This window comes from Nothoprocta perdicaria, unplaced genomic scaffold (assembly GCF_003342845.1).
Source record: "Nothoprocta perdicaria isolate Ctin4 unplaced genomic scaffold, notPer1 scaffold_116, whole genome shotgun sequence".
In the NCBI taxonomy this organism is placed as follows: domain Eukaryota; kingdom Metazoa; phylum Chordata; class Aves; order Tinamiformes; family Tinamidae; genus Nothoprocta; species Nothoprocta perdicaria.
In genome coordinates this window covers 2,367,099-2,390,192 of record NW_020454272.1, presented here as the reverse complement: position 1 = coordinate 2,390,192, position 23,094 = coordinate 2,367,099, and the positions used below count along the sequence as shown (strand labels likewise).

The following is a 23,094-nucleotide window of genomic DNA, read 5'->3' as shown; positions in this document are numbered from 1 at the left end:
CGGCTTGGTGATGCCCTGGATGTTGTCGCGCAGCACCTTGCGGTGCCGCTTGGCGCCGCCCTTGCCGAGCCCCTTGCCGCCCTTGCCCCTGCCGGACATGCTGCCGCTGAAACTCGCACGACTCGCCGCGAGTGGCGGGAAGCGGCGCCCGCGCCCGCCCTATATGGCCGGCGGTCCGACCTGGTTGGGGACTGGCGCGCGCGGCGGGGCCGCCCAGGGGCGGGCTCTGCTCCTGCTGCTTCGCTCCGCTCCGCTCCCTGCCGCCCCGCCCGCTCCCCGGGCCCTGGCGCGGCCACGCTCCCGCGCGCGGGGCGGGGCGGGGCGGGGCGAGAGGCTCCCGGCGCTCGGAGCCCGCGGGGGGCGGCTCCGCCTGGCTGGCGGCAGGAGGGGCTGCGGGCGGGCGGGGGGCCCGAGTCGGCAGCGAGACGCGGCCGGTGGGGGCGGGAGCCCCGGAGCCGCCGCCCCGCCCTCCCCGCCGCCATTTCGCGTCGCGCCGACAACGGCCCGGGGGGGCTAGGGGGGGGCATGTCGTGCAGGCGGCTTGGTTGCACCTCGTCGCCTCTTCCTGTTTATAAAATCAACTTAGAATCTTATATTGTAATAAGATTAGTATAGAATTTTACACTCCAAGACGATTAATGTACACATAATTTTGCATATTGATAAGAATTTCCACCTATAAGTTATTATCATATGTTCCTTTTTAACTCTAGTCACACCTTTTATATGCATTTTGTTGATAAATACGATGATTTAGTCTTCCTGTTATTTCTGCTTACAACAGTGGTTTTTTTAGCGGATACATTTATATTGCCACTATCACAGAGAAAAGCACATCATCGTAATGATTTTTTCATTGTTTTCAGACATTTTGTCAGCAATATCATCTCAAAAACTACACTATATTGTTCACTCTCTCATTATCTTTTTATTCCAATTCATAGCTTTTTTTCAGTGCTACAATTTCATATTGCTGAAATATATGGCACATATGTTTATGGAGTACATTAGTTATTAGAAAATCTTCTGGTAATAGTGACACTCCACAATTTAAAATACGAAGTTAGAATGCTTTCCCTCTAGGTAGCTAGATATACAGTATATAACACAAACAGATTTCACGTTTCCACACGTCTGAAAGAGCACCCAACACCTCCCAGTAGGAGACAACTCTGATTTGATTCTAAGGTCCATTGCACACTTAGAAACCAATTTCCCAAATTATTACGTCCACGTAAAGAGCTGTAATTCAACATTAGTATATTTGGAATAACCCTAATGCCTCCTCCTAAACTTCTCCCCTTGATGGTTAAGTTGGTCTAGGACTTTTCCTTGTTTATCTCCACTAGTTTTAGAAAATGTTCCCTCCCTCCCTCCCTTCCTTCCTTCCTTCCTTCCTTCCTTCCTTCCTTTTCTCTCTTTTTTTTTCGGCGGGCGAGGGAGAGAATTGTGGGGTTTTTTTCTTTTTTTCTCCCATTAGTCTTTGGTGTCAGCGTTTTACTCCGTAAGCCAAAGTTGTTTACATGAATCCTTTGCTTTTCCTCGTAAGATAACATAGTTCTCCAATAGTCCTAGTTGATGGCGCTGTAGAATGTGGGATAAGAGATAAAACATAATTTATGAATTCTATTTGTGTGTGTGAAGCCAATCTGGACAACAAGCACTATCAGAAAAAGAATTCTGCTTCTGGATTTCAGAATGTGAGCGGTATGTTCCTGAAAAAAAAAATCTCTGCAGAACCCACCCAGGAGCTGTAGTGGCAAACCATTAAGTTTTAATAAAAGTCATATTAGGCTGTATCATGGAAAAACATCTTCTCATTGCCTCTTAGGGACTTCCAGCCTGAGGAGTCAATTGAATCGATGAAAGCTGCACCTACAAGACAGGTGGGGTTTTTTTGTTGTTGTTGTTGTTGTTGTTTTGTTGTTGTTGTTTTGTTGTTGTTGTTGTTGTTTTTTAGGAAACAACTTCATTAAAAAAAAAATAGTGCCTCAAAGTTATACTCATTGAGCAGTGTAAAGTGGGCTACCAAGTCAAGCTCTGAGGCTGCTCAGTTGCACCGCAGCTGCTATTGAAGCCTTTTCTTTGTTCTCTGCCTTCTGACTCCGGCTCCTGACTAGAAATGTTTATTTCTGTGGGAGACTGCAAAGCCTCGGTCMATCATTAGCACTTCCATTGTTGTTAAACTGGGATGGGGAACTTAAAGAACTTCCCGTCCACGTCAATAGCAGTTTAGATTACCAAGAACCTTTGTAAAAACCTGATTTCTCTGTCCCTATAGCCCGATCTCTAATCTCGACTCCTCCACAGACACTTCTGGAGTTTCACTTTCCCTTCTTTTTAAGAACCTCAGCTTCCTTTATAGAAAACTACTAATGTTCTCCCAACTCCCTCTTGTGCTCTTTGTTTTATTTCCAGCCCCCTACCACTCCTCCTTAACTACCTCTTAAGAAGTACRTCAGAAATAATCGACCTGCAGTTATCGGCTGATTTTTCATTTGACAGGCTAATAGCAAGCAGTAACTGTTCAGGTCATATCTGTTCCCTTTACTCAAGGGAAAGTCTAGCCTATTTTGGTTCTCCTTATCTGATCTTCACGAAACCTGTTTGAAACTGAATGTCTCTCAGACTTACATCATCTGTCGCTTTTGTCTGGGACTGACCAACAGACTCAAAGGGATTATTAAAATAGTGTTAATCTGAATAAGATGGTTTTGGTTTTGTTTTAAGCATAAGAACTGTGTGTTTTCTGTCCCAGAATTTACTGCTAGACCAGAAGCTATGGGTTTTACCGTTGCTGAGATTGTCCAATGCCATTCTATGTTTTCTTTTTCAGAGTGCCATAAGTAAGGCAAAAATGGCTAGCCCCGGCCGTTCTGTGCTGAGGTTGTGCGAAGGCCTGGGCTTTCACAGGTGTTTGTGGGAAGAACTGTCATTACCAAGAATGTGTTTCTCTGCAAACCACTTTTCCAGGTAAAAAAAAAAAAAAAAAAAAAAAAAAAGGAATTCTTAAATTTGTTTAATTCTTAGAAGATACAACACTCTGCCCTATCCTTGTGCCTTACTGAGAAAAAGAAAACTAGGCCTCTCCAAAAGGCAGATGTAGCTCCTGCCTGCCCTGTCTGCCTTATCTCTCTCTGTCCCAAGCTGGTCCAGAGGTCAATGACAGTGCTGGGGAAGGAARCTGGGCAGATCGAGATGTTCCTTGACCCTCTCGGCGAGTAGGAGCAGTAAAGCAGGGAGCTGGAGCACCAGGGAAGCGGCATGAACTGCTCTGCCCGGCTCTGATGGCTGCTTTTGTCTTTCCTCAGCTTAGGTGCTGAGCACAGCAGGAACACTGACCGACAAGCCTTACAGGGAAGGTGAAAGATCCCACCCTGTCCGCAGCCTTCCTTCAGACTGAAATAATTCGGAAAGCGTTTGTGTGTGTGTGTGGTGGAGGGGGAGGAGAAGGGGAGATGGAAGGGGAGGCATGAAAAGCCTGATAATATTTGAGATACTTTTATTCTTTGTACTAGGATCTCTCACACTATCCTTATTCATATTATCTCCTTGAGCATTTGGTTTTGTTGTGATTGTATAATAAGCTACAAGGCATTTTAATTTAAACAAAAAATCTCATAAACACTCCTTTGTTTACACATACAGGGTAAAACTCCATCAAAACCAAAGAATATTTGTTCTTTGATTAAATAGAACAAAATCCTTAATACACCTTTTTTTTTTTTTTTTTTTTTTTTTNAGTTCTTCTCTTGTGCAAGTAAAGAAACTCACCAGACAAGCACTCCACCCAAAAAAATCTTTGAAAATAAGTATATTCTTTTTAATTCTTTGTGGATCTTATTTCCTCTGGGGTTAAGGATCACTTAAAGATCAAGAAAGACAATGCCTGTCTTGTGAACGTAAGTGCTTGTTACAAATTCAAACAGTAAAGTAATAGCAGTATTTTTTTTTTTTTTTTTTGGTATTGTTAAATCATTTTATCTATTAAAAATGCATTTGCTGCATTGCAAATAACAGGAGAATAGACTGAATTTCTGATTCATGAAAAATTCTGAAATAAATTTTGAAGGGACGTTTTCATTACCAGGAATATTTTGCTTTCTACTTAAATTCTTCCAGTACTTTTCTCCAAAAAAAAAAAAAAAAAAAAAAATGCACACACCCCTTCTCCCGAATCAGAAATAAGAGCAAAATTTTTACCAGATTTAACATTCTGAAAGACATTTACATGTGGGACAGAAGAACTTATTTCAAACACTATGAATGTGTTATATGATTATATATATGACTATAATGATTAGTATTGCAAAAGGTGAATAATATTTGGGGCAACATGTTTCTCTTATACATTTAGATCATGACTGCTATATATATGCTATTATATAAAGTGCACATACATACATATGTCTATATATGTGTATACATGTATATATGCATGTATGTGCAAGCRTATCTATAATAAGAAGAATATAAATAAGAATATAGAGCAATATGGAGAAAACGGCAATAATCTCTCTGTGCATGTACATGCATATCTCCATAGCTATCTAGACGGCCTCACACCCGGGAGGGCGCGCGCAGCCTGGCGGACAGGCCCCCTCAGGCCCCTTCAGATTCCCCAGGCAAACTCTACCCCCGAACCTTCAGCGATTGAAACARTTCGTTGTGATTGGCTGCCACGGCTGTAACTTCCAGCCAGTAGTAGCATGGAATTCTCAGTGCACCAATGGCAAAGCGCTTTGAGCGAAGCGTGACGTCACCGGAGCKTCTAGCGAATAGAAACGCGAAGAGCGGAGGCTCTTGATTTGCATAAGTCCCCTATAAATAGGACAGCAATCGCACCAACGGTCACTCCGGTGTTCTAGCGCAACCGAGGAGTTTTCGCTATGCCTGAGCCGGCCAAGTCAGCRCCCGCGCCCAAGAAGGGCTCCAAGAAGGCGGTGACCAAGACGCAGAAGAAAGGCGACAAGAAGCGCAAGAAGAGCCGCAAGGAGAGCTACTCGATCTACGTGTACAAGGTGCTGAAGCAGGTGCACCCCGACACGGGCATCTCGTCCAAGGCCATGGGCATCATGAACTCGTTCGTGAACGACATCTTCGAGCGCATCGCCGGCGAGGCGTCGCGCCTGGCGCACTACAACAAGCGCTCCACCATCACGTCRCGGGAGATCCAGACGGCCGTGCGGCTGCTGCTGCCCGGCGAGCTGGCCAAGCACGCYGTGTCGGAGGGCACCAAGGCCGTCACCAAGTACACSAGCTCCAAGTAGAGCGTCCCGCAGCGTCTCTTTTAACCCAAAGGCTCTTTTAAGAGCCACCTATTTTTTCACGTAGAAGGGCTGTTGTTACTTTTTTGTTCAAGAAAGGTATGTAAATTCTTCTATGTTMATAGGTAACTAAAATATAGCAATGCGAATAATTAAGCAATGTAATTTTTTAGTTCTTTTACAGGGCTTYAAGTTCTGTACTAGTTACAAAGCGTTTGATACTAGGAGTATTCAACTACACTTTGATATCGTGCTGGTTCTCGCCTTGAATGTGGTTGAGAATAAAAGCAACTTTTGATTTTCGCTTTTGCTAGCCCTTCTTTTTCAAAATATGGAGGACTTTCGGTGGAAGGTAGTCTTAAGAAAATAGGTGGTCCTGTGATAACTGTATTYTTTAAGTTCCTCTTTGTAGTTAAGTCAGAAGTTGTCACTTGCTATCAAGGTTTGTTTTCTGAACACTGAAACCGCTCACCCGGAGGGAAAATATTTCTAATAAATCAGTTCTGTCCTTAATACATGCTTACAGAAGTTACCTAACTTAAGCCTTCCAAAGGCTTTCAAGGCGGTTTCCCCCCCCCCAACCATCCGCCCATCGCCTTGTATTTTTTTTCAATAAAGAAAATGTGTCCTTTATCGAAAACATGAACAGGGACGAAGATTGTGGTTACGAAAGTCTTTCCGAGTTGAAACGGCGGTGCACGGAATCTGTTGGTGCTGCTTTGCTCCCATCACAGTGCTGTTGTGAACCGGGGAGATTGAGGAGGGGGGAGGAGCGTGTTGTGAGAGGCCGCGGCCACAGGACAGGCCRGAGCGGCAGCCTCTGCTGCCGGACSGCGCCTTCTGCTGGGGGGAGMGGGGCGACCCCTCCGGATCCCGGGAGCCGCCACGGCCGGGGCTGCAACGCTGCGTAAGAGGRGGCGGGGCCGGGCAGAATGGACCAATCCGCGCTCAGCGCGCGTTTTTTAAACCCTCCCCCGCCCCTGCGGTGTCCGCGGGACGGGGCGGTCCCCGCGCGCGGGGYTCGGGCCGCCCGCCTCCCCGCTCCGGCGGACGCCGCCCGGTGCCGGGGGGCGAAGCCGCGATCGGCGGCTCCTCATTCTCGGGTCCCGAGCAGGCGCTTTCTGCAAACTCGCATCTTGCGGGCAGGCTGTGTCCAAACCGCCTGAATGACTTTTTTCTTTTTTTAATCCTTCCTGCATAAATGCTGCTCTCAACTCCTGTATCTGCTGCTTTAACCGTAGTGTCTCAGCTCTTTTTCAGAATAAGTGGGTGGCTCTTAAAAGAGCCTTTGGGTTTATTTAAATGAGTCGACTACAAATTTTTTTGTAAGTCGTTTTACTTCTTTTTGGGCGCCGCCTTCTTCGCCTTGGCCGCTTTGGGCTTGGTCGCCTTGGGCTTGGCAGCCTTGGGCTTCACCGCTTTCGCCTTGGCCGGGCTCTTCGCTGCCTTCTTGGGGCGCCCAGCCTTGGCCGCCTTCTTGGGACTCTTGGCCGCCTTCTTGGCCGCGGCGGCCGCCGGCTTCTTCGCTTTCTTGGGGCTCTTCTTCACCGCCGCCGCCTTCTTGGGCTTCTTGGCGGCGCTCGCGGGCTTCTTGGCCGCCGCCTTCTTGGGCTTGGCCGCCGGCTTTTTCTTGGTCGCCTTCTCTTTGGTCTCGCCGGGCTTCTTGTTCAGCTTGAAGGAGCCGGAGGCGCCGGTGCCCTTGGTCTGCACGAGAGTGCCCTTGTTCACGAGGCTCTTGAGCCCCAGCTTGATGCGGCTGTTGTTCTTCTCCACGTCGTAGCCGCCGGCCGCCAGCGCCTTCTTGAGGGCGGCCAGCGAGAGCCCCTTGCGCTCCTTGGAGGCGGACACGGCCTTGGTGATGAGCTCGGTGACGCTGGGGCCCGAGGGCTTGCGGGCTTTGGAGCCGCCCGCCGCCTTCTTGGGCTTCTTGGCGGCCGCCTTGGCGCTGGGGCCGGACACGGCGGGCGCGGCGACAGGCGCGGTCTCCGACATGCTGCGGGCGGATCACGAACCAGGCAAAAACACTGGGCCTGGAGCGCCGCGGCGGCCTCGTATTTATAGAGACGAGGCGCGCGCTGATTGGTGCCCTGCAGAGCCCGCCCCGCCGCACGGCGGAGAGCTCCCTTCTCCCCGCTCATTTTGTGTTTCTTAGGAGCCGAAAAAGCGCCTTTTTCTCCGAATTCCTGCCACGGAATCACCCCAACTCGCAGCGGCGGGGGAAGGGGAGGCTGCTTTTCCGCTCGGCGGAGTTTCCCCCCGGAGACGCGAACGGTGAGTTAAAAAAGAGCCGATAAACCCCGAGTCCTGGACCTGGAGAGACCTCGAGAGACAGAAACTTTTGTTTTTCCTTCTAAATAAAATCTGCGGCGTGGACAACTAAATCTCCAGACCAGTTAATTATTGTTCTTTAAAGGGTCTTCTCTAGATCTGAACTGAAAAACAAGGTTTTGAACCGATATTTTATTTGCAATTTGATTTCAAAGAGAAGGAAGTAACACAGGCTCATCTTGAGCACTGAATATGGATTAGAAATTAGCTTCTTTGTCCAAAATCCTTTATCCCTTTAAAAATAATTAAAATAAATTAAATTAGTGCATTATGTTACAGGGCAGAAAGCAGATTAACGACCTGTGAAGGACTGTTTTTATCCCAAAAGGAGCTGACTTTTTAAAGTCGAATAGTTAGCACTATGTTGCTCCATGTGCACAATAGAGACRTGGTTACCCATTGATGTCTTACAGAATCATCTATTATCTTAACATATCAGGTCATGTCTGAATTTCACACCGATTTCACTGCAGGTTCTAATCAATACTCTAACACTTTGTTTCTGCAGTGGTTTTATTTTGATCCAGTTCCATAGGTGGAAATCTGAGTCATCCTTACCTAAGAAGACACTGCTGTAAATGACCTCCCTTGCATTTATACCATAAAACTTTTTTTTTTCAAGTTATAATTTACACTTTTCTCTTTACAGCGGAATGCTAAATATCGCATTTATATTGTTCTGTGATTGTTTCCTACATTAGAAGTAAGATTGAAAGCAGCATGTTTATCTGTGGAGTATCTTTTGTTCTAAGATGAACACGCTGCTAGGGAGAGGAAAAGCCTTCTCATACCCTTTATGAGGATCACCTTTAAACATTTTAAAACTGAATGCAACTCMTTTCTCATATGACAGACAACTAAAATAGCTAAAATGTTATTCTATGATACTTTATTATTGTCTGTTTTTTAAAAATATATATAATATAAAGGCCAGATGAAAATTGTTCTTTTCCCCTTGCTACTGTGTTAGTGGTATGGCAATCTCACGATCAGTTTTAAGAATTATTGAAGTGTGCTTAGTGTCCTGTAACCACCGATCTTTTTGCCTATTTTAGCATTTTTGTTATTCTTTTCAGTGTCATATATAGCATTGAATCAAAACCACCAACAGTCCTTTTTACTTTAAACTGCCTGTCAAAACACCACAAGTTACTCTCAAGTTTATGCAAACTCCAGAGAATGAGCACTTTTAATACAGCTTACTCAGTGCTTTGAGTTAATACTTCTGAAAGCTCGAGGGTATCAGGGAAAGTGTCAGAATCTGTAACTTGGAATTTCTTTTAGAGGGGGCCGAGTTGTTTTGAACGTTATTAATGATTCCTTTCACTTTGCCAGAAGACTAAACTGAAAGGATGGCCGGACACATGGTGCTCTCTTGTGGCAATATCCACTGCATTCTTACTCTTACTGGAACTAAGAAATTCTTTTAACACTTAAAAAATAATTTTTTTTCAAAAGCACTAGTATTCMCCAAAGATTAACATATATTTTTCTGTCGGTTTTGAAATTTTTACAGCTCACTGATATTACTTACAAGTCAGACATCAGAAACACCATCTATTTTCTAACACTGAAACCTTTTTTTTTAGTTCTACAGCTCCTTTTTTGATAAGGTGGGTGGCTCTAAAAAGAGCCTTTGAGTTGCTTTTGACGTGGAAACGCTCCCTCTGCTCCTCTTTACTTGCTCTTGGCCTTGTGGCTCTCGGTCTTCTTGGGCAGCAGCACGGCCTGGATGTTGGGCAGCACGCCGCCCTGCGCGATCGTCACCTTGCCCAGCAGCTTGTTRAGCTCCTCGTCGTTGCGGATGGCCAGCTGCAGGTGGCGCGGGATGATGCGCGTCTTCTTGTTGTCGCGCGCCGCGTTGCCCGCCAGCTCCAGGATCTCGGCCGTCAGGTACTCCAGCACGGCCGCCAGGTASACGGGCGCGCCGGCGCCCACGCGCTCCGCGTAGTTGCCCTTGCGCAGCAGCCGGTGCACGCGGCCCACGGGGAACTGCAGCCCGGCCCGCGACGAGCGCGACTTGGCCTTGGCGCGCGCCTTCCCGCCCTGCTTCCCGCGGCCGGACATAGTGCCCTACGCTCCGTCACACGCAGCGCCCCTCACGCCGACGTGAAACCAGCGTCGCGCCCCTCCCCGCCCGGCCCCTTTTATAGCGTCCCCGCGTGCCCCGGCGCGCTCCCCCATTGGCTGCGCTGCGCCCTCGCCCTGCGCGTCCAATGGCGCTGCGGATCCAAATCCACCCAATGGGGGAGCGGGCGGCTGCCGTTTCCTCCCCGCTCCCACCGCGCCTGCTCCGCGCGCCCTCTTCCCGCCCGCCGGCCGCGCGCGCAGCGGGGCTGCCYCCTTCGTGACGGCGCCCCATCCCTCCCCCCTGAGGATCCCAACGGCCGCCACGGCCCCGGCGCCATCTTGGGGGAGGGACGAGGCAGCTTCTGCTAAAACTGTTTGCATCGAAACGACTCAACCAACTGCTTAGACCTAACGCTTCAGCAATAATACATAATAATTATATATATATAWTATATAAGGTCTATATGTACATATAGGTCTGGAGAGAGAGGGAGAGAGGGAAAGAAAGCAAAAAGGAAGTTATTCTACTTAATGTGAACAATACAGGACACAAACATGTACTAGACTTTGCTTATTGTGATCCAGGAAACAAAACCACTGAAACAGTACTCTGTGCTTGCTAATACACATACAATTGCTATTTTCGAGGCTGTTCAACAAAGCACTAGAAGTACAGGCAGCAGTGCTTTTGCTGCATGCAATTCAGGATGCCTGTTCTACCCTGGTGCTGTTTCCTGAACAAAGAGATTTTTGTTCATTTTTTTTCCCTTTGCCTTTGTTCTACGTTGGGTGGTTTTGCTGTTCCCTAGCATCCTTCTTTCTTTGATCTATTTCCAGCAAGGACAGACATTATCCTTTTCTAAGCCAATGAACGACTTCACATACTGAAATTAGCCACAGCCTTCAGCTGTAGCTATTGGGAAAGAAGAAGAAAAAAAAGACTTTTCAAAGAGCTTACAATAATAGGAATTTTGAYCTAAACTGTTGAGGGTATTTCAACGAGAGGATCGTGAACAAAGCAAAAGCCCTGGCAGTTACTGACACAAGTTGTTTATTTCTGGTCAAACAGGAGATCAGCTCCCTGTTCTGAAAATTCTAATAATCTTTAGGAAGCATCTTTCATCTGCAGCACCGTTCAATGGACTATACTGCATTAACTAACTTTTGAGAGTCCTCTTTATATCAGTCATTGGACAAAAATGGAAACACCATAGGCAACTTGCATTGCTCTGCCTGCCTCTGTCTATCCCCACCATGCTCATTACTCCTCCTGTAACGAGCAGCGAGAGCCGCAGATGAAAGATGCCACCACAAATTCCAGGCAGTATTCAGGACAAGAATCCCAAAGCTCTGTACGAGCACACCACAAAAACAAGACACAGGCAACTAACAAAGTGGCACAGCTGTATCCRTAAGATATATATCCCTTTATGCAGTTGACAAAGAGTAAGTGTGAAACAAAGCAAACAAACTCGGCTATTTTGTTGTTGTTGACAGTTATCTGGAGCTCAGAGAAGATGGCATAACAGGAGACTAACCATAACAAGTGCAATCATGATATAAATACATAATTTCAAAAGGCTGTGTTGAAGCACAGAKAAAAGCCGTTTTAAAATGCTTTCTATTTTTAAATATATATTTCTGTTTGAATACTAGAAAATTCACTCTTCCCCCATGAATAAACTAACAGTAGAAATATATATGTATTTCACACACTTTCTTATTAAATCATTTCCTGCCTGGTCTCAAGATTCCAGGTCCCAGAGCAGTACAAAGGCGTTTCCTGTATTCTGACAGAACTACAAGCTCAAAACCTTATATAATTCAGCAAATGATGAGCCAAGGCAGAAGTTGTTCACCTGCTCTTGCTGAAGAACTCCAGTCATGCAGAGTAATTACCAGAGCCCCCAGATACAYATGTGGATAAAGGAAAACATTGATCGAGATTATCAGGTTTTTTTGTTTGTTTGTTTTGAATCTAGATGATTTAGTCATTCATCTAGATAATCAGGGAGTGTCAGTTTAGATGTCAGATTGTTTTGCGGTCTTTTATGCCTGCTTTGAGGCTGGAGAAAGAAAGGTTGRAAAGGTTGTCAGCAACTCCAGGAAGATGCCTGGATTTGATGTTCCTGCCCTGGCCCATCATTTTATGTGGCTGGTGAAGAAATCGTTTATTACACAAGTGATAGGAGGACTGAAGCAAGGGCAACCATAGATCCATCCTGCTCTGAAAAAATTGAGTTTCTTGCTTAGTGCTTTTTTTGTGCTTAGTAACGTATTAAAAAAARGGCACAGAGGTGTGAGGGGGAAGCTCCTGTTTTAGCGAAAGAAGCAGACCAAGGCAGTAGGATGAAACCTCAGTTTCACAAGCCGCATGTTTCCACACTCATGCTCTCAGCTGGTCTTACAACTACTTCCAAACTTCCATTTTTCTGTGAAAACAAGAGCACAACTGCACCCTGGGCATTAGATGGGAATGCAAGAAGCCTCCTGTMTGAGGCCAGTCCCTACAAGAAGCAGGAGGCATCCTAGCCCTGGAGACTTCCCTGTCCTGAAAAAGATGGGAAGGGGTAACCACTYAGTCTCTCCATAAAAGAAGTGCCTCCTAAAGAATATGGCAAATGGCACATAAAAGGTTAACAAGGGGAAAAAAAAAACACAGACCAAAGTGGAAGAATGAATGAAATCAATCAAAATCAAGTAATTCCGTAGTTATTAATCAGATGGCAGCTAGTAAGCCATTATGGATGACAGGGAGAGGTCCTTTTCTCAGAATACTATTCCTGTTCCTGTGAACCTATTTCCTGGAAAGGAGGGTCAGTAATCCTATTAAGCCCAAGGCGAAGGAGTACTATAGACTAAAACGTAATCCCCCACTTCCCCAAAGTCCCCCTTTTCACATCTCATTAATTATGACAAAATACAAATATGTTTAAAATGAACAAAAGAAAGAGGATTATACACTTAAAAAATACTACAGAACTGCAATCGGAAAAATTTTCTTTTTCTTTTTCTTTTTTTTTTTTTTTTTTTTTTTTAACAAAAAGCCACTGCACATTCTGGGTATATTCATTTGGAAATTGATGCATGCTTACATTTTTAAGCCACTTAAGACATTCACTAAAGCACTTCAATGAAGAGAACTAATTTTCAAACTGAACACTGATATTAAATCATAATTTTAATGAACCATACTTCTTTTCATTACAAAACCTGCAAGATAAAAAATTCTATATAAATATTTAACTATTATTTTGGTGCTTAAATACAGTGCTTCAGACGAAACTGAAGTGTTTTGAAAAATACCGTTCTTGCTGAAGCAGCAATTCATTTCAGGAAGATTTATTGCTAGCACATTTAATCCCACAGGTCTTGAAGCTGACTTGTCTACATCCCAAGAAGTTTTATTCTTCTTCAAAATAGACCAGAATTCTTTCTTTCTTGTATATGGTAATATATTCGAGTGACAGCAGAATGAATGAAGTTAAAGGCTTATTTCAACCAAAAAAGCAAAATAATGTTTTTTGAAGCTAGAAAAAATAAAGTCCTTAGAGAAAAACATCCCAACAAACTGCAGTCTAAGAGCACAGAATTTGCATTTACTGATTTTATAACAAAAACTTCCAGAGTTTGATTATCTGTCAAGATTCTAGAATCAAAATTGTTTATCAATTTTTATCTAAGATAAATCTAATCAGTCCAAGATACATCTAGTGGATATCCAAGGCTTGCTATAAACTGTACAATAAGTGTAGTATTTCAGGACTTAAAATTTCTACCATCCACCAGCAAACACTAAAAGGGAACCGAACAGGAACKGTTGAAACAAGGATATAAAAGACTTTAACAGAAGGATAACCTACATAGTCTTAGTTAATTTCAATGTAGCTATTACTCTTCTTCATGAGGGTCAGAAGGCCTACATCTTCCTCAAGGTCTATGAAGAGTTTCCTCCCTTTCCATCCATATGCTAGACTTACACAGATCACAAAGAAACTGGTATTTTGATACACTGAACATTTATTGTCTTTCACCAGACAAAAGGAAAATTTCCCCGTCATTAAAAGCCACCAAAATGACTGTAGAGGGGACGGGGTGCAAAATTCCAGTGTACAGTATAAGCAACAAATTACCTCCCTGACTACCCTGGAAAAAAAAAGATCAATCTCACTGCAACTAAAAAAGCGACCAGATTATAAAATATTTACAGAAAGAAAAACAGTACAGAAAATAAAAACTTGACAACCATGTGTGTGTATGAAATCCTGCTAATTTTTCCGTCTCCTTTTAAGTTTGCTCCACTACCCTCACCAGAGCATTCATGAAGGGAAAAGTTCCCAGGCAGAGCATTACACCCCTCCTCGGAGCACCGCAACCTCCCGCACCAAGGGCGGAACTCAAGGAAAGCAGCATCACCTCTGGGCTGCCATTTCCTTCCACTGAGTAGACATGCTAGCTCTGAAACAAGGTCCTGTCCCCCCTGATCTACCACAGTCTTGATTCAGAGACTACTGGCAAGTTGACCTGTGGGTAGGGATCTATTCCCTGTCATGCAGGCGTTCTCGCTGCTTACAGGAGCGCCTTTTCTTCTCCTCCCTCTGCAGGAGTCTAGTCTGTGTTCGGAGAGCAGGAAAGCTGATGAGGACTATGAGAGGTCACAGGAGACCTTCCATTTCCTTCATGAAGGCTTCATACACGTCATCCTTCGTCTGTACAGAGATGGGGGCAGACGACCCGGCCTTGGGGGCTGCTTTGGTTAAGGGCAGGGCGGGCTCGTCYTCCTGCTTCCTCTGGGAGGCGGCCAGGGCCCCTTTGTTCTCCCGGCGCACCCGCAGGGCCGTAGGCACAAAGCGGGTGATTTCTGCCTTGGGGTTGGTGATCTGCGGCTTGGCGCTGATGGTGGCCGTGGCCTTCTTCTCAATGGTGGCCGCGCTGGTGTCATCCRCCTTGGGGCGCTGGATCAGGCTGGGAGGGGCACTCAACACTCCGGGATTGGGAATGGGAGTGGGTGGGAAAAGCCCAGGTGGGGCAGGTCCTAACGGAGGCACCAAAGGCGGCCGTAACATGCCTGGGCGAGGAGGGGGGATACCTGCAAGAGAGAGAGAAAGAAGGAGCAAACTCCACACTGGGAGCCCAAAAATCTTTGACAGAAAAGTGCACAGCTTCAAAAAAAGTGAAGTATCAACAAGATACAACTGTACCAGCTTCAGAAGCTGCTTTCAGTCCTGCACCAACCACTGATWCCCAAAGAAAGAAAGAAAGAAAAAGTCGTTCCTCATCCTTTGAAATCTACAGATCCCTGCTTATTTTTCCACCTAGATTATCCTGTTTACATGGAAAATAAAGTGCCTTGGCAAGTCACTTGGCTGAAATTTCAGAATCAGTCATATTTGATCAGGCTGCACAGAATACCCCATCATCACTGCACTATGGAGTTATTCATTCAGTCCAACAGAACTGTGAACTTTGAATCTCCCCCCTCCCCCCCTTTTTTTTAAGTCAGATTTCTTGCTAGCAAACAATAGCAATTCAATATTGCTCAGTATACTTACTTAGGAAGAGAGACAGATACAAAGGACCAACCAAGAAGAACTTTCTAAGGGAGTATTTTTAGTCATATGAAGAGGAACACAGACCAAGTAGCAACAGGGCACTATTTAAAGCCCAAAGGAGTGTTAGTTTTTCCCACAGCGAAGGGTCTGAGTGTACAACGATAACAGAGCAGGGAAAGACCCTGCCCCAGGGCAAACAGGAAACCTCACCTGGTGGAGCCGGAGGAGGCAGGCGAGGAGGGGGCCCACGCGGAGGAGGACCTGGGGGCAGACCTGGTGGGGGCCCAGGGGGAGGGCCAGGGGGTCGCCCAGGTGGGGGGCCTGGTGGCAGAAGTCGAGGTAAAGGCCCACGCAGCCCCGGTAACCCGGGAGGTCTCAGGAAGGGAGGAGCTCCTGGAAGAAAATGCAAAGAGAATCTTCTTGAATGGACAAAAGAATCATCACATCAGGCAATGCTGAACTCAACACAGGACATCAGCTTAAAAGCTGTGTCKATTACTAGTCAGCTATCCTATTAAAAACATCTGAAAGCCTCAAGAAGAGAWAGCAGTCTGAAGTGAGGAAAAAGTTTCTTGGTAACAATCAGGTACATTCCCCTAAATGTGGAAAGGTTCTATACTCTCCCCTAAGACACCTGATGCTAGGCCCTTTCAGCTCCTGCTGCTTCCCAAMCACACTAAAAACTGAGGTGACCACTTCAGTGCGCGGGCACATGAGCAAATGAATCACTTTGTCAAACTAGTTGTTGTACCAATGGCAGAAGTTTTCCATTCGATGAATGTTTTAGGGATACTGTCTTAAACCTCAAAATCTTATTTGTTTAGTCAGGTGGCCTTAACAGCTTGCCTTCTTGAAGGGTGCTGTGCAGCTCTGACATCACAGCCACATACTTCAGAGTAACATGTAGCATCCTGACATATTGAAACCCACCAGATGTAATGGAACAAGTCATCTTTATCACTCCAAACAGCTATTTCATTAGCTGACTTTTTTTTTTTTTTGAAAAATAGCACGTTTCTTCATAGTCCAGGAATGGCTCTGCTAACTAGAAATGAGCTACCATCACCAGGCTCACTACAGCCACACTAGCCTGATGCCTCAAAAGCCTCAGTGCAGCAATAACAGATGCAAGAGACTACACGTGTCTCAGCAATTGCCACACTGGGTTCTCATTCCTCAATCACAACCACAACATATCCCCATTCTGCAGCTTTGTAGCCCACAACTAAGAGCCTGCCTGTGATAGTGAATACCTGCAACCTTCAAATTGGAGAAAAATCAAGTGTCACCTGGTGGAGGGCCTGGGGGGAGGCCGGTGGGTGGACCTGGGGGCCTCAGCGGAGGGGCTGGAGGTGGCCCTAGAGGCGGAGGCCCAGGCATGGGAGGTGCCTGTATCTGACTTTGAGCAGACTGTGACGAAGATTGCTGTTGTGACTGGGAGGTTGCAGTAGATGACCCAGTCTCTGCAAGAGCTTCCTCACTGTGTTGTTGCTGCTGCTGCTGCTGCGACGTCTCTTCAGACTCTGAGTCATCCTCCTCCTCCTCTTCCTCTTCTGAATATTCCTCCACTTCTCTCCCTTCCTCTGGGATTTCCTGACCTGAAAAGAGTCATATTTATAAAATCAGTTCTCAGCTACTCCTCCTTTTTTTTTTTTTTTTGCATACTGCAGAGAAACTTAAGGACACAAAATAAGAAAAAAAAACCCTTTAAAAAAGAATAAAGCCAACAACACTTAACTACAAAACAAAAAAAGTAAAAGCAGGACAGAGCTATAGGTAGTGCTGCCACCTAGAGCTACACTTTCCTGCATGGGGTGAAACTTCTACTAGCAAACTCAAACTTGAACCACGTGATAAAGGAGCATAAAAGAGAACATGGAGTAAGTAATTCCCTATGACCACCAAAATACTGGTCCACTTAAGACATATGTGCATCACTCACCTGCCATTCGCAACATCATGGCTTGGAGTGGGGTCAGTTCTTTCATGTTCTTTTTCTTTTTTCGTGATTTCCCAGGCATGTCTGCAAACCGTACACTATGACCTGGGTAAAGCAAGGCATAAAGGAGGAGGAAAAAAAAGGTACATTAAAGTTTTCTACCTCGTGTGGAAAAAACAACATTTTAAAGTACAGATGCTCCTATGTAAGAGTTAACACTGGTACTATTTACTTTTAAAAATGTGACTAGACTAGCCTCTACTAATGTTATAATTTTCTATCAGTTGAATTTCCTCAAAAAAAAAATCAGGAAAAAATGTCTACAAGTATTAGTAATATGAAATTTCAAAAGTCTCTTCAAAATRTGTTGTTCAAGTCACTAAATATTAACACTATTTTACAAAATGAAAAAGAACTGCTTATTTTCCATAGGGTCCTGTGCTAATTCAATGTTTTATGCTAAACATGATTTGTGATCTTAATATCTTAAATGTTAATAATATGGCTCAATCTGGAATGTATGAGGCACACTTAGATATTTCACATCTAGATAGTTTCATGCAAATCCACTTAAAAAAATCTTTAGGCTCTCCAAGTGATGTTTAGGAGAGCTAAAACAGAATTAATGTGTGTGTGCATGCAGATATATACATATATACACACACAGACACACTTTAAGACAATAAACCAAATCCAAGAGAAGTTGAACAGTATTTCTCTTTTGAAAAAATCAAAATCCAATCTACAAAATTTCCATCAGACCTGATTTCTTCTCTTCACCACCTTCCCGCTCTTTGTCATTATCACGATGCAGGAAATCCTCAGCTTCACTGTCTGCATCTGATCTGTCACTGTCACTGTCATCACTGCTCTCATCGTGCTTATCTTGCTCCATATCCTCAGGGTAGCCTTCATCTTCACTAGTACTGGAGATATCATCATCATGCCCTCGCTGTCCTGCAGAGAGCAAAGTATTAGGAAATACATAAATTCCAAACACACAGGTGTGAAGGAGCGTTTTAGAAATCTGCAATTAAAAAGTCTTCATATTAATAGAATTCTTTTTGTCATTCATTTATTCTTTAATATATGTTAATAAGGAATAGTTGGGGGATTCTMTTCATAAGGTTTCCGATTCCCCTAAGTCTGCTGGCTGATTTCTGTGAAGACAACTCCCACCAAAACCTTTTATTCAGCAATTTCTTGCCTTTTGAAATACTTTAGCAAAGATGTTTATTTTATTGAAAAAAGTTACAAGACACTATACAGTAACTGCACGAGAAAGGCACTCAAGGTTCTCCTAACAAGTATACRCTCAGGTTTGTTTCAATTCTGTTAAAAAAAGAAAAAGCTTCTCCAAGAAGGTTTAAAAACGTGTTTTTACACACACACAGTGAATATTTAACCTAGGCAATTCCATGAAGAAAACAACTATCTGAAATTTCTCATTAGTAGTTTCAGCATCTAAAATAGACACTAATAAATGTGAAGATATTACATTATTAAACATATTAGAATCACCTCACTGGCACAACCACTTAGGATGGAAACTCTCCTCAGGTGGTATAAATATCCCTATTTCCCAAAAAACAGCTTGGCTAAGGTACATTACATTTACCTGTAGCAAAACTGAGAAGTCTAAGAAAAATACAGACAGTGATAAGAAAGTCTTTTTTACCTCCTTCAGAACTGTAAGAAATATCCTCCTCTCGTCTTCGAGGAGCCATCTCCAAGGCAAAGCCCACCTTCCGCCCATACATTTGTAGGACTTGGGGTGGGGGTGGCCCTGGAGGAGGGCCAGGGGGCTTCCTGCCAGGAGGTAAACGTGGAACACCAAGGCCAGGAGGTGGAAGTACAGAAATGGACCGAAGTGGTGGTCTGGAAATAAAAAAGAAAACAAACAAAAATCAGACCGCAARCAAACGTGAGATTAATGAAATTCTTTTCTCCTCCTCTAGTCACTGGTTCTACAGAAACAATCTATAAACAAATATGATAAAAATAAAGCTGTTTACAACCTCATGAATTGATAACAGTAACAACAATGACAACAAAAAGTAATACTAAGCAAAGATTAAGAAGGGATTTGACAAAAGCAAGTAAAGTACAATTAATTCCCTCAGAATTTATTACCTCTACCACTAACACCTAGCTTCTCTCCAGCAGCACAAGTGCTACTTTTCACTTTCTCCCCAGGCTGTTTTTCCTCTTACCCATAGGCTGATGTCTTCTTGAGGATTGAAGGCGGTTGTGCCCCAGGAAGGGGAATGTCTTGGATGAGGATGTTGGAGGGTGCATGAGGCATATCTGGTAAGGGGATACTTTCCACTTCAACATGCTGAGCATTCTGGGGAGACAGAGGAAAAGGAAGACACACAGAGAATGGGTTAATCTCACAGAAGCTTCTTTACACCACAGCATACAAACCATCACTTGCRAAAAGTGCCTGTTCTGATAACATGTTATTTTGCAGCAAAAATAACCACCACTCCCCTACTCCACAATAAAATAAAGAGGAGAAAAATCAATAGAAAAATCCTCTAGCACACGCAGCACACCCAAGAAAAACTTCAGTATATCATAACCCAGTCAGGTTTCCATTCTCCCTTAGACTTGAGTCCCCAAAGAAAAGATGCTGCAGACAACTTTGTTATCTTTTGTTTATCCAGAGGCATGAACCACAGGCTGCTGCATGTTCCAAAGAAAAAAAAAAAACATATAGATATTTGCATTTGGTCAACCTCAGGTTCTCAGTATGGTAGGGACAAATTTCAGGAGCTCTTCAAACGAATGCAAGAGGAGTATTATTTCCTTCAGACTGAGATGAAATTCACAGAACAACCTACTGCACTTTCACAGTTAAAGTCCCTTCATTCATAACTGTCACACCTAAGCAGCATTACCTTGACAGCATCAAAATACTGGCTGAGCTGTGATCTCTTCTGCTCGTATTCCACTTCCAACTTGCGCAGCTCTTTATAGATATCAGGGTTCTCCTTCTCGTAGAGGCGCAAGATGCGCTCGAAGGTCTCTCGCAGTTTTTTGCGCTTGTCCTTTAACACTTTTTCATTAAGTTGTGGCTGCTGCACTGGGTTAAACTCTAATACAAGACAGCAAAATTAAAACAAACATTGAGAAGCTACACTGCAAATGTGATTGTTTTAAAATTGTTTCATTCATCAATCTCCCATTCCTACTTTCACAAAAGCTATAAAGAAAACCCCTTACTTCAAGTTTAATCTGCCATACAACCTACCCAGTCTTTACTGCAGTCATTTTCTCCAAGAATGTTGCCTTCAAAGACAAGAAGTCACTTCAAATCATGAATTYTGTATTTATTCATACAATCTCTCTTTCACAGAATTTCTAATAGGAAAAAGATGGCTAGTTTGCTTATTTTAGTCTCTCAACTGTCCATTAAAATTATTCTTCTGCATGTACAAAAACAAACAAACCACTTAAGTCCAACAGCCAGTACTGCTCACTCACCCATCTCATCCAATTTTTCCATGTCTCTTATAATCTGCTTTGGATCTTTCATCTTTAATACAGCTGCTCGTACCATCATCCTTTGCTTTTTGTTCTGAGAATATCAGGGATCAAAATGAGAAAAAAGACAAAGAAGAGACAAAGATTTTGTATCAAAGATTTGTCTCTCAATAATCCTAGCCTGAAGAAAAACGCATTTCAAAATACCTTGCAAATACTAACCATAGTACAACCAAAAGTACTTTAAATTTTAATGTCACTTTTTAAATTCCATAATTCATTCACTCCCATTAAGTACATCATCAGCAAATTAAACCAACTAATCAAGAGCACAATAAAACATGTCAAATAATAAGTTTTTTTAAGAAGTTATAAGCACTTAAAACAATGCTTTGAAAAGTCTTAATCATCTCAAGCTAAAATACAGATTAAAGCAATATTGTTACTCAAAACCAAATTTGTATTTCCTTTAAGTATTTGTTTAGACAGGATTTTCCAAAATGAATCTTTTAAAATCAACAGAAATATCTGAAGGCTACTCATCAGTCATGGCCCATTGCCATTACAAATATGATGCATGGTACAGGGSATGTCAAATAAATGTTCCTAATCACTTTATTTACCTTCTTTAGTTCCCTCTTTCGAGCTTCCTTACCTGGAGAGGGTAAAAAAAGAAAAGAAAATAACTTGCAAGAGACAAGCACATCCATGAAGAACATCTCCCTCATCCAAACTACTCCACTGTTCCTCAATAGTCGACTTGTTTTACACAAATATAACTTTCTATTCTCATCTTCTTGAAGAGAGAAATTTTTACTTCTAGCTGCATTTCATTAGTGCTATACAGAAAGAAAGATTGGAAATCTCCACGCTTTGTCTGTTTCTACACAGACAARAACTAAAGACCACAAGTCAAAATGTTATTTCCAGTCATTAAAGGACTGCTGCTCAGAAACTGTCTGTAACAAGATAGTGAACTGCACTTAAAACCAAAGTACATTTTGAACACATATCTAAAATAATWAGACATCTAAATATGTCTAATGACATATTTGTCATAATTGTCTATTAGACCTAATTACACTAGAAAATAATCTAAAATAATTAGCATATTCACAATGTCAGTCTGGACATTGCTATCTGCTCAGTGTTGATAACAGGCTAGATATGCTGTCAAAATTAAAACAAAACAAAACAGACTTCCTCATTCAATCARAGTATTTACAAAATTCAACACATTCCCTGGATTCTAGCTTCAGGAAGATTACCTATAACACAAGAAGTTGGTAGCTTAACTGACAGATAACTAAGAGACCTTAGAATACTTATAACAGAAATAAAAGGTGAGCGAGAACTACTGCACAGCAACAATAGCATGCAAGAGAGCAGCTTTCTTGGGAAGTTTTCATACCAACCAAARATAGTATTTCAGAAATGTGGGGAAGTCAGTTCATGTTCACATATAAGAATTTCTATTCTGAGGTATAGGMGCTTTACTTCTTTGTTTGTTTTAAATTTGTCGTTTCAGGACCCCATGTTCATATCCATTTAACTTTCATGGATACTTACGAGCCTGATCCGTGGGATTCATGAACTTCCCACTCTTGGTGGATGATGTAGATCTCCGCCCCATCTTGGCGCTTTTTCTACCGTCTCAAAAAGATAGTTAAAAAAAAAAAAAAAAGACCTAGAAAAGATAACAAAGTCTCATATCCCGTACACTGATAGATTCAGCATGATTATTCCCCCCCTCTCTAAATTGGTATGTTGCTCCCTCAAATAATTGTCTGTTTTTCAAATCCTACTGCAACTTTGGGCATTTATAACAGAATCATCCTATTTTGATTAACAGCGAGTTATTCACTTCAAGACCTTTCCAGCTTAGGGCACGTAGGGAAGAGGACGASGGGAGAGTCACATATGTTCATATTTTTCTAAGACAACATCACAGACCTCYTCATTCTTTCAGTTACTCCCACAAGAGCTCTCTATTTTTCACCCTTCCATTCCCATCCATTTCAAATGCTTCCTGCAAATATCCTCCTTTCCCCACTTCCAAGTTCGCCATGTCCTCAACACCCACTGCATCCATCAGCAAGTGCTCTGCAGACATTCAGGTTTCTTTCTCCCCACCTCAGAGCACTGCCATGCTCTCTACCTCCATACTCCCACCAGCACCATTTTAAGACAGGCAGAAAAGAGAAAGATAACTTTGGACAGAGTTACTTCCAGCTTTCAAAATGTTTGAACAAAACAGCAACAATAAAAAGAAAGCATAGGGATGCCATAACCTGCATGCATGGACCCTTTACCACATTTTCTCTTCCCCTCCAAAACACCACCACACACACACATGAAAATAAATAAATAAATAAATAGATAGATAGATAGATAGATAGATAAAACCAGGTTCTATCTCAAAACTAAAGTGTCCTGCAGTTTGGAGCTG

At 43.4% G+C, this 23,094-nt stretch overlaps 4 protein-coding genes across 4 annotated transcripts; 1 reads left to right on the top strand and 3 right to left on the bottom strand.

The window, feature by feature from the left end:
* The first annotated feature begins 4,874 nt into the window (after positions 1-4,874).
* Positions 4,875-5,318, top strand: LOC112959467 (histone H2B 1/2/3/4/6). Its single transcript, XM_026053489.1, has one exon. The coding sequence runs from the start codon at positions 4,890-4,892 to the stop codon at positions 5,268-5,270; it is 381 nt and encodes a 126-aa protein (XP_025909274.1). The 5' UTR covers positions 4,875-4,889; the 3' UTR covers positions 5,271-5,318.
* A 1,284-nt stretch (positions 5,319-6,602) lies between these two features.
* LOC112959466 (histone H1) lies at positions 6,603-7,259 on the bottom strand. Its single transcript, XM_026053488.1, has one exon. It carries the CDS (start codon positions 7,257-7,259, stop codon positions 6,603-6,605), a length of 657 nt encoding a protein of 218 aa, XP_025909273.1.
* Positions 7,260-9,065: 1,806 nt separating this feature from the next.
* Positions 9,066-9,692, bottom strand: LOC112959469 (histone H2A type 2-C). Its single transcript, XM_026053490.1, has one exon. It carries the CDS (start codon positions 9,660-9,662, stop codon positions 9,273-9,275), a length of 390 nt encoding a protein of 129 aa, XP_025909275.1. The 5' UTR covers positions 9,663-9,692; the 3' UTR covers positions 9,066-9,272.
* Positions 9,693-13,032: 3,340 nt separating this feature from the next.
* WBP11 (WW domain binding protein 11) lies at positions 13,033-22,332 on the bottom strand. Its single transcript, XM_026053487.1, has 11 exons — positions 22,215-22,332; positions 21,269-21,300; positions 20,646-20,739; positions 20,060-20,256; positions 19,370-19,503; positions 18,835-19,034; positions 17,919-18,113; positions 17,160-17,261; positions 16,507-16,815; positions 15,428-15,610; positions 13,033-14,754 (listed from the first exon to the last, which is right to left on the bottom strand). The coding sequence occupies exons 1-11, from the start codon at positions 22,276-22,278 to the stop codon at positions 14,321-14,323; spliced, it is 1,944 nt and encodes a 647-aa protein (XP_025909272.1). The 5' UTR covers positions 22,279-22,332; the 3' UTR covers positions 13,033-14,320.
* Between the last annotated feature and the right edge of the window lie 762 nt (positions 22,333-23,094).

Coding starts and splice junctions, on each gene's coding strand:
- LOC112959466 (XM_026053488.1), bottom strand. CDS start 7,259: ATGTCGGAGACCGCGCCTGTCGCCGCGCCCGCCGTGTCCGGCCCCAGC.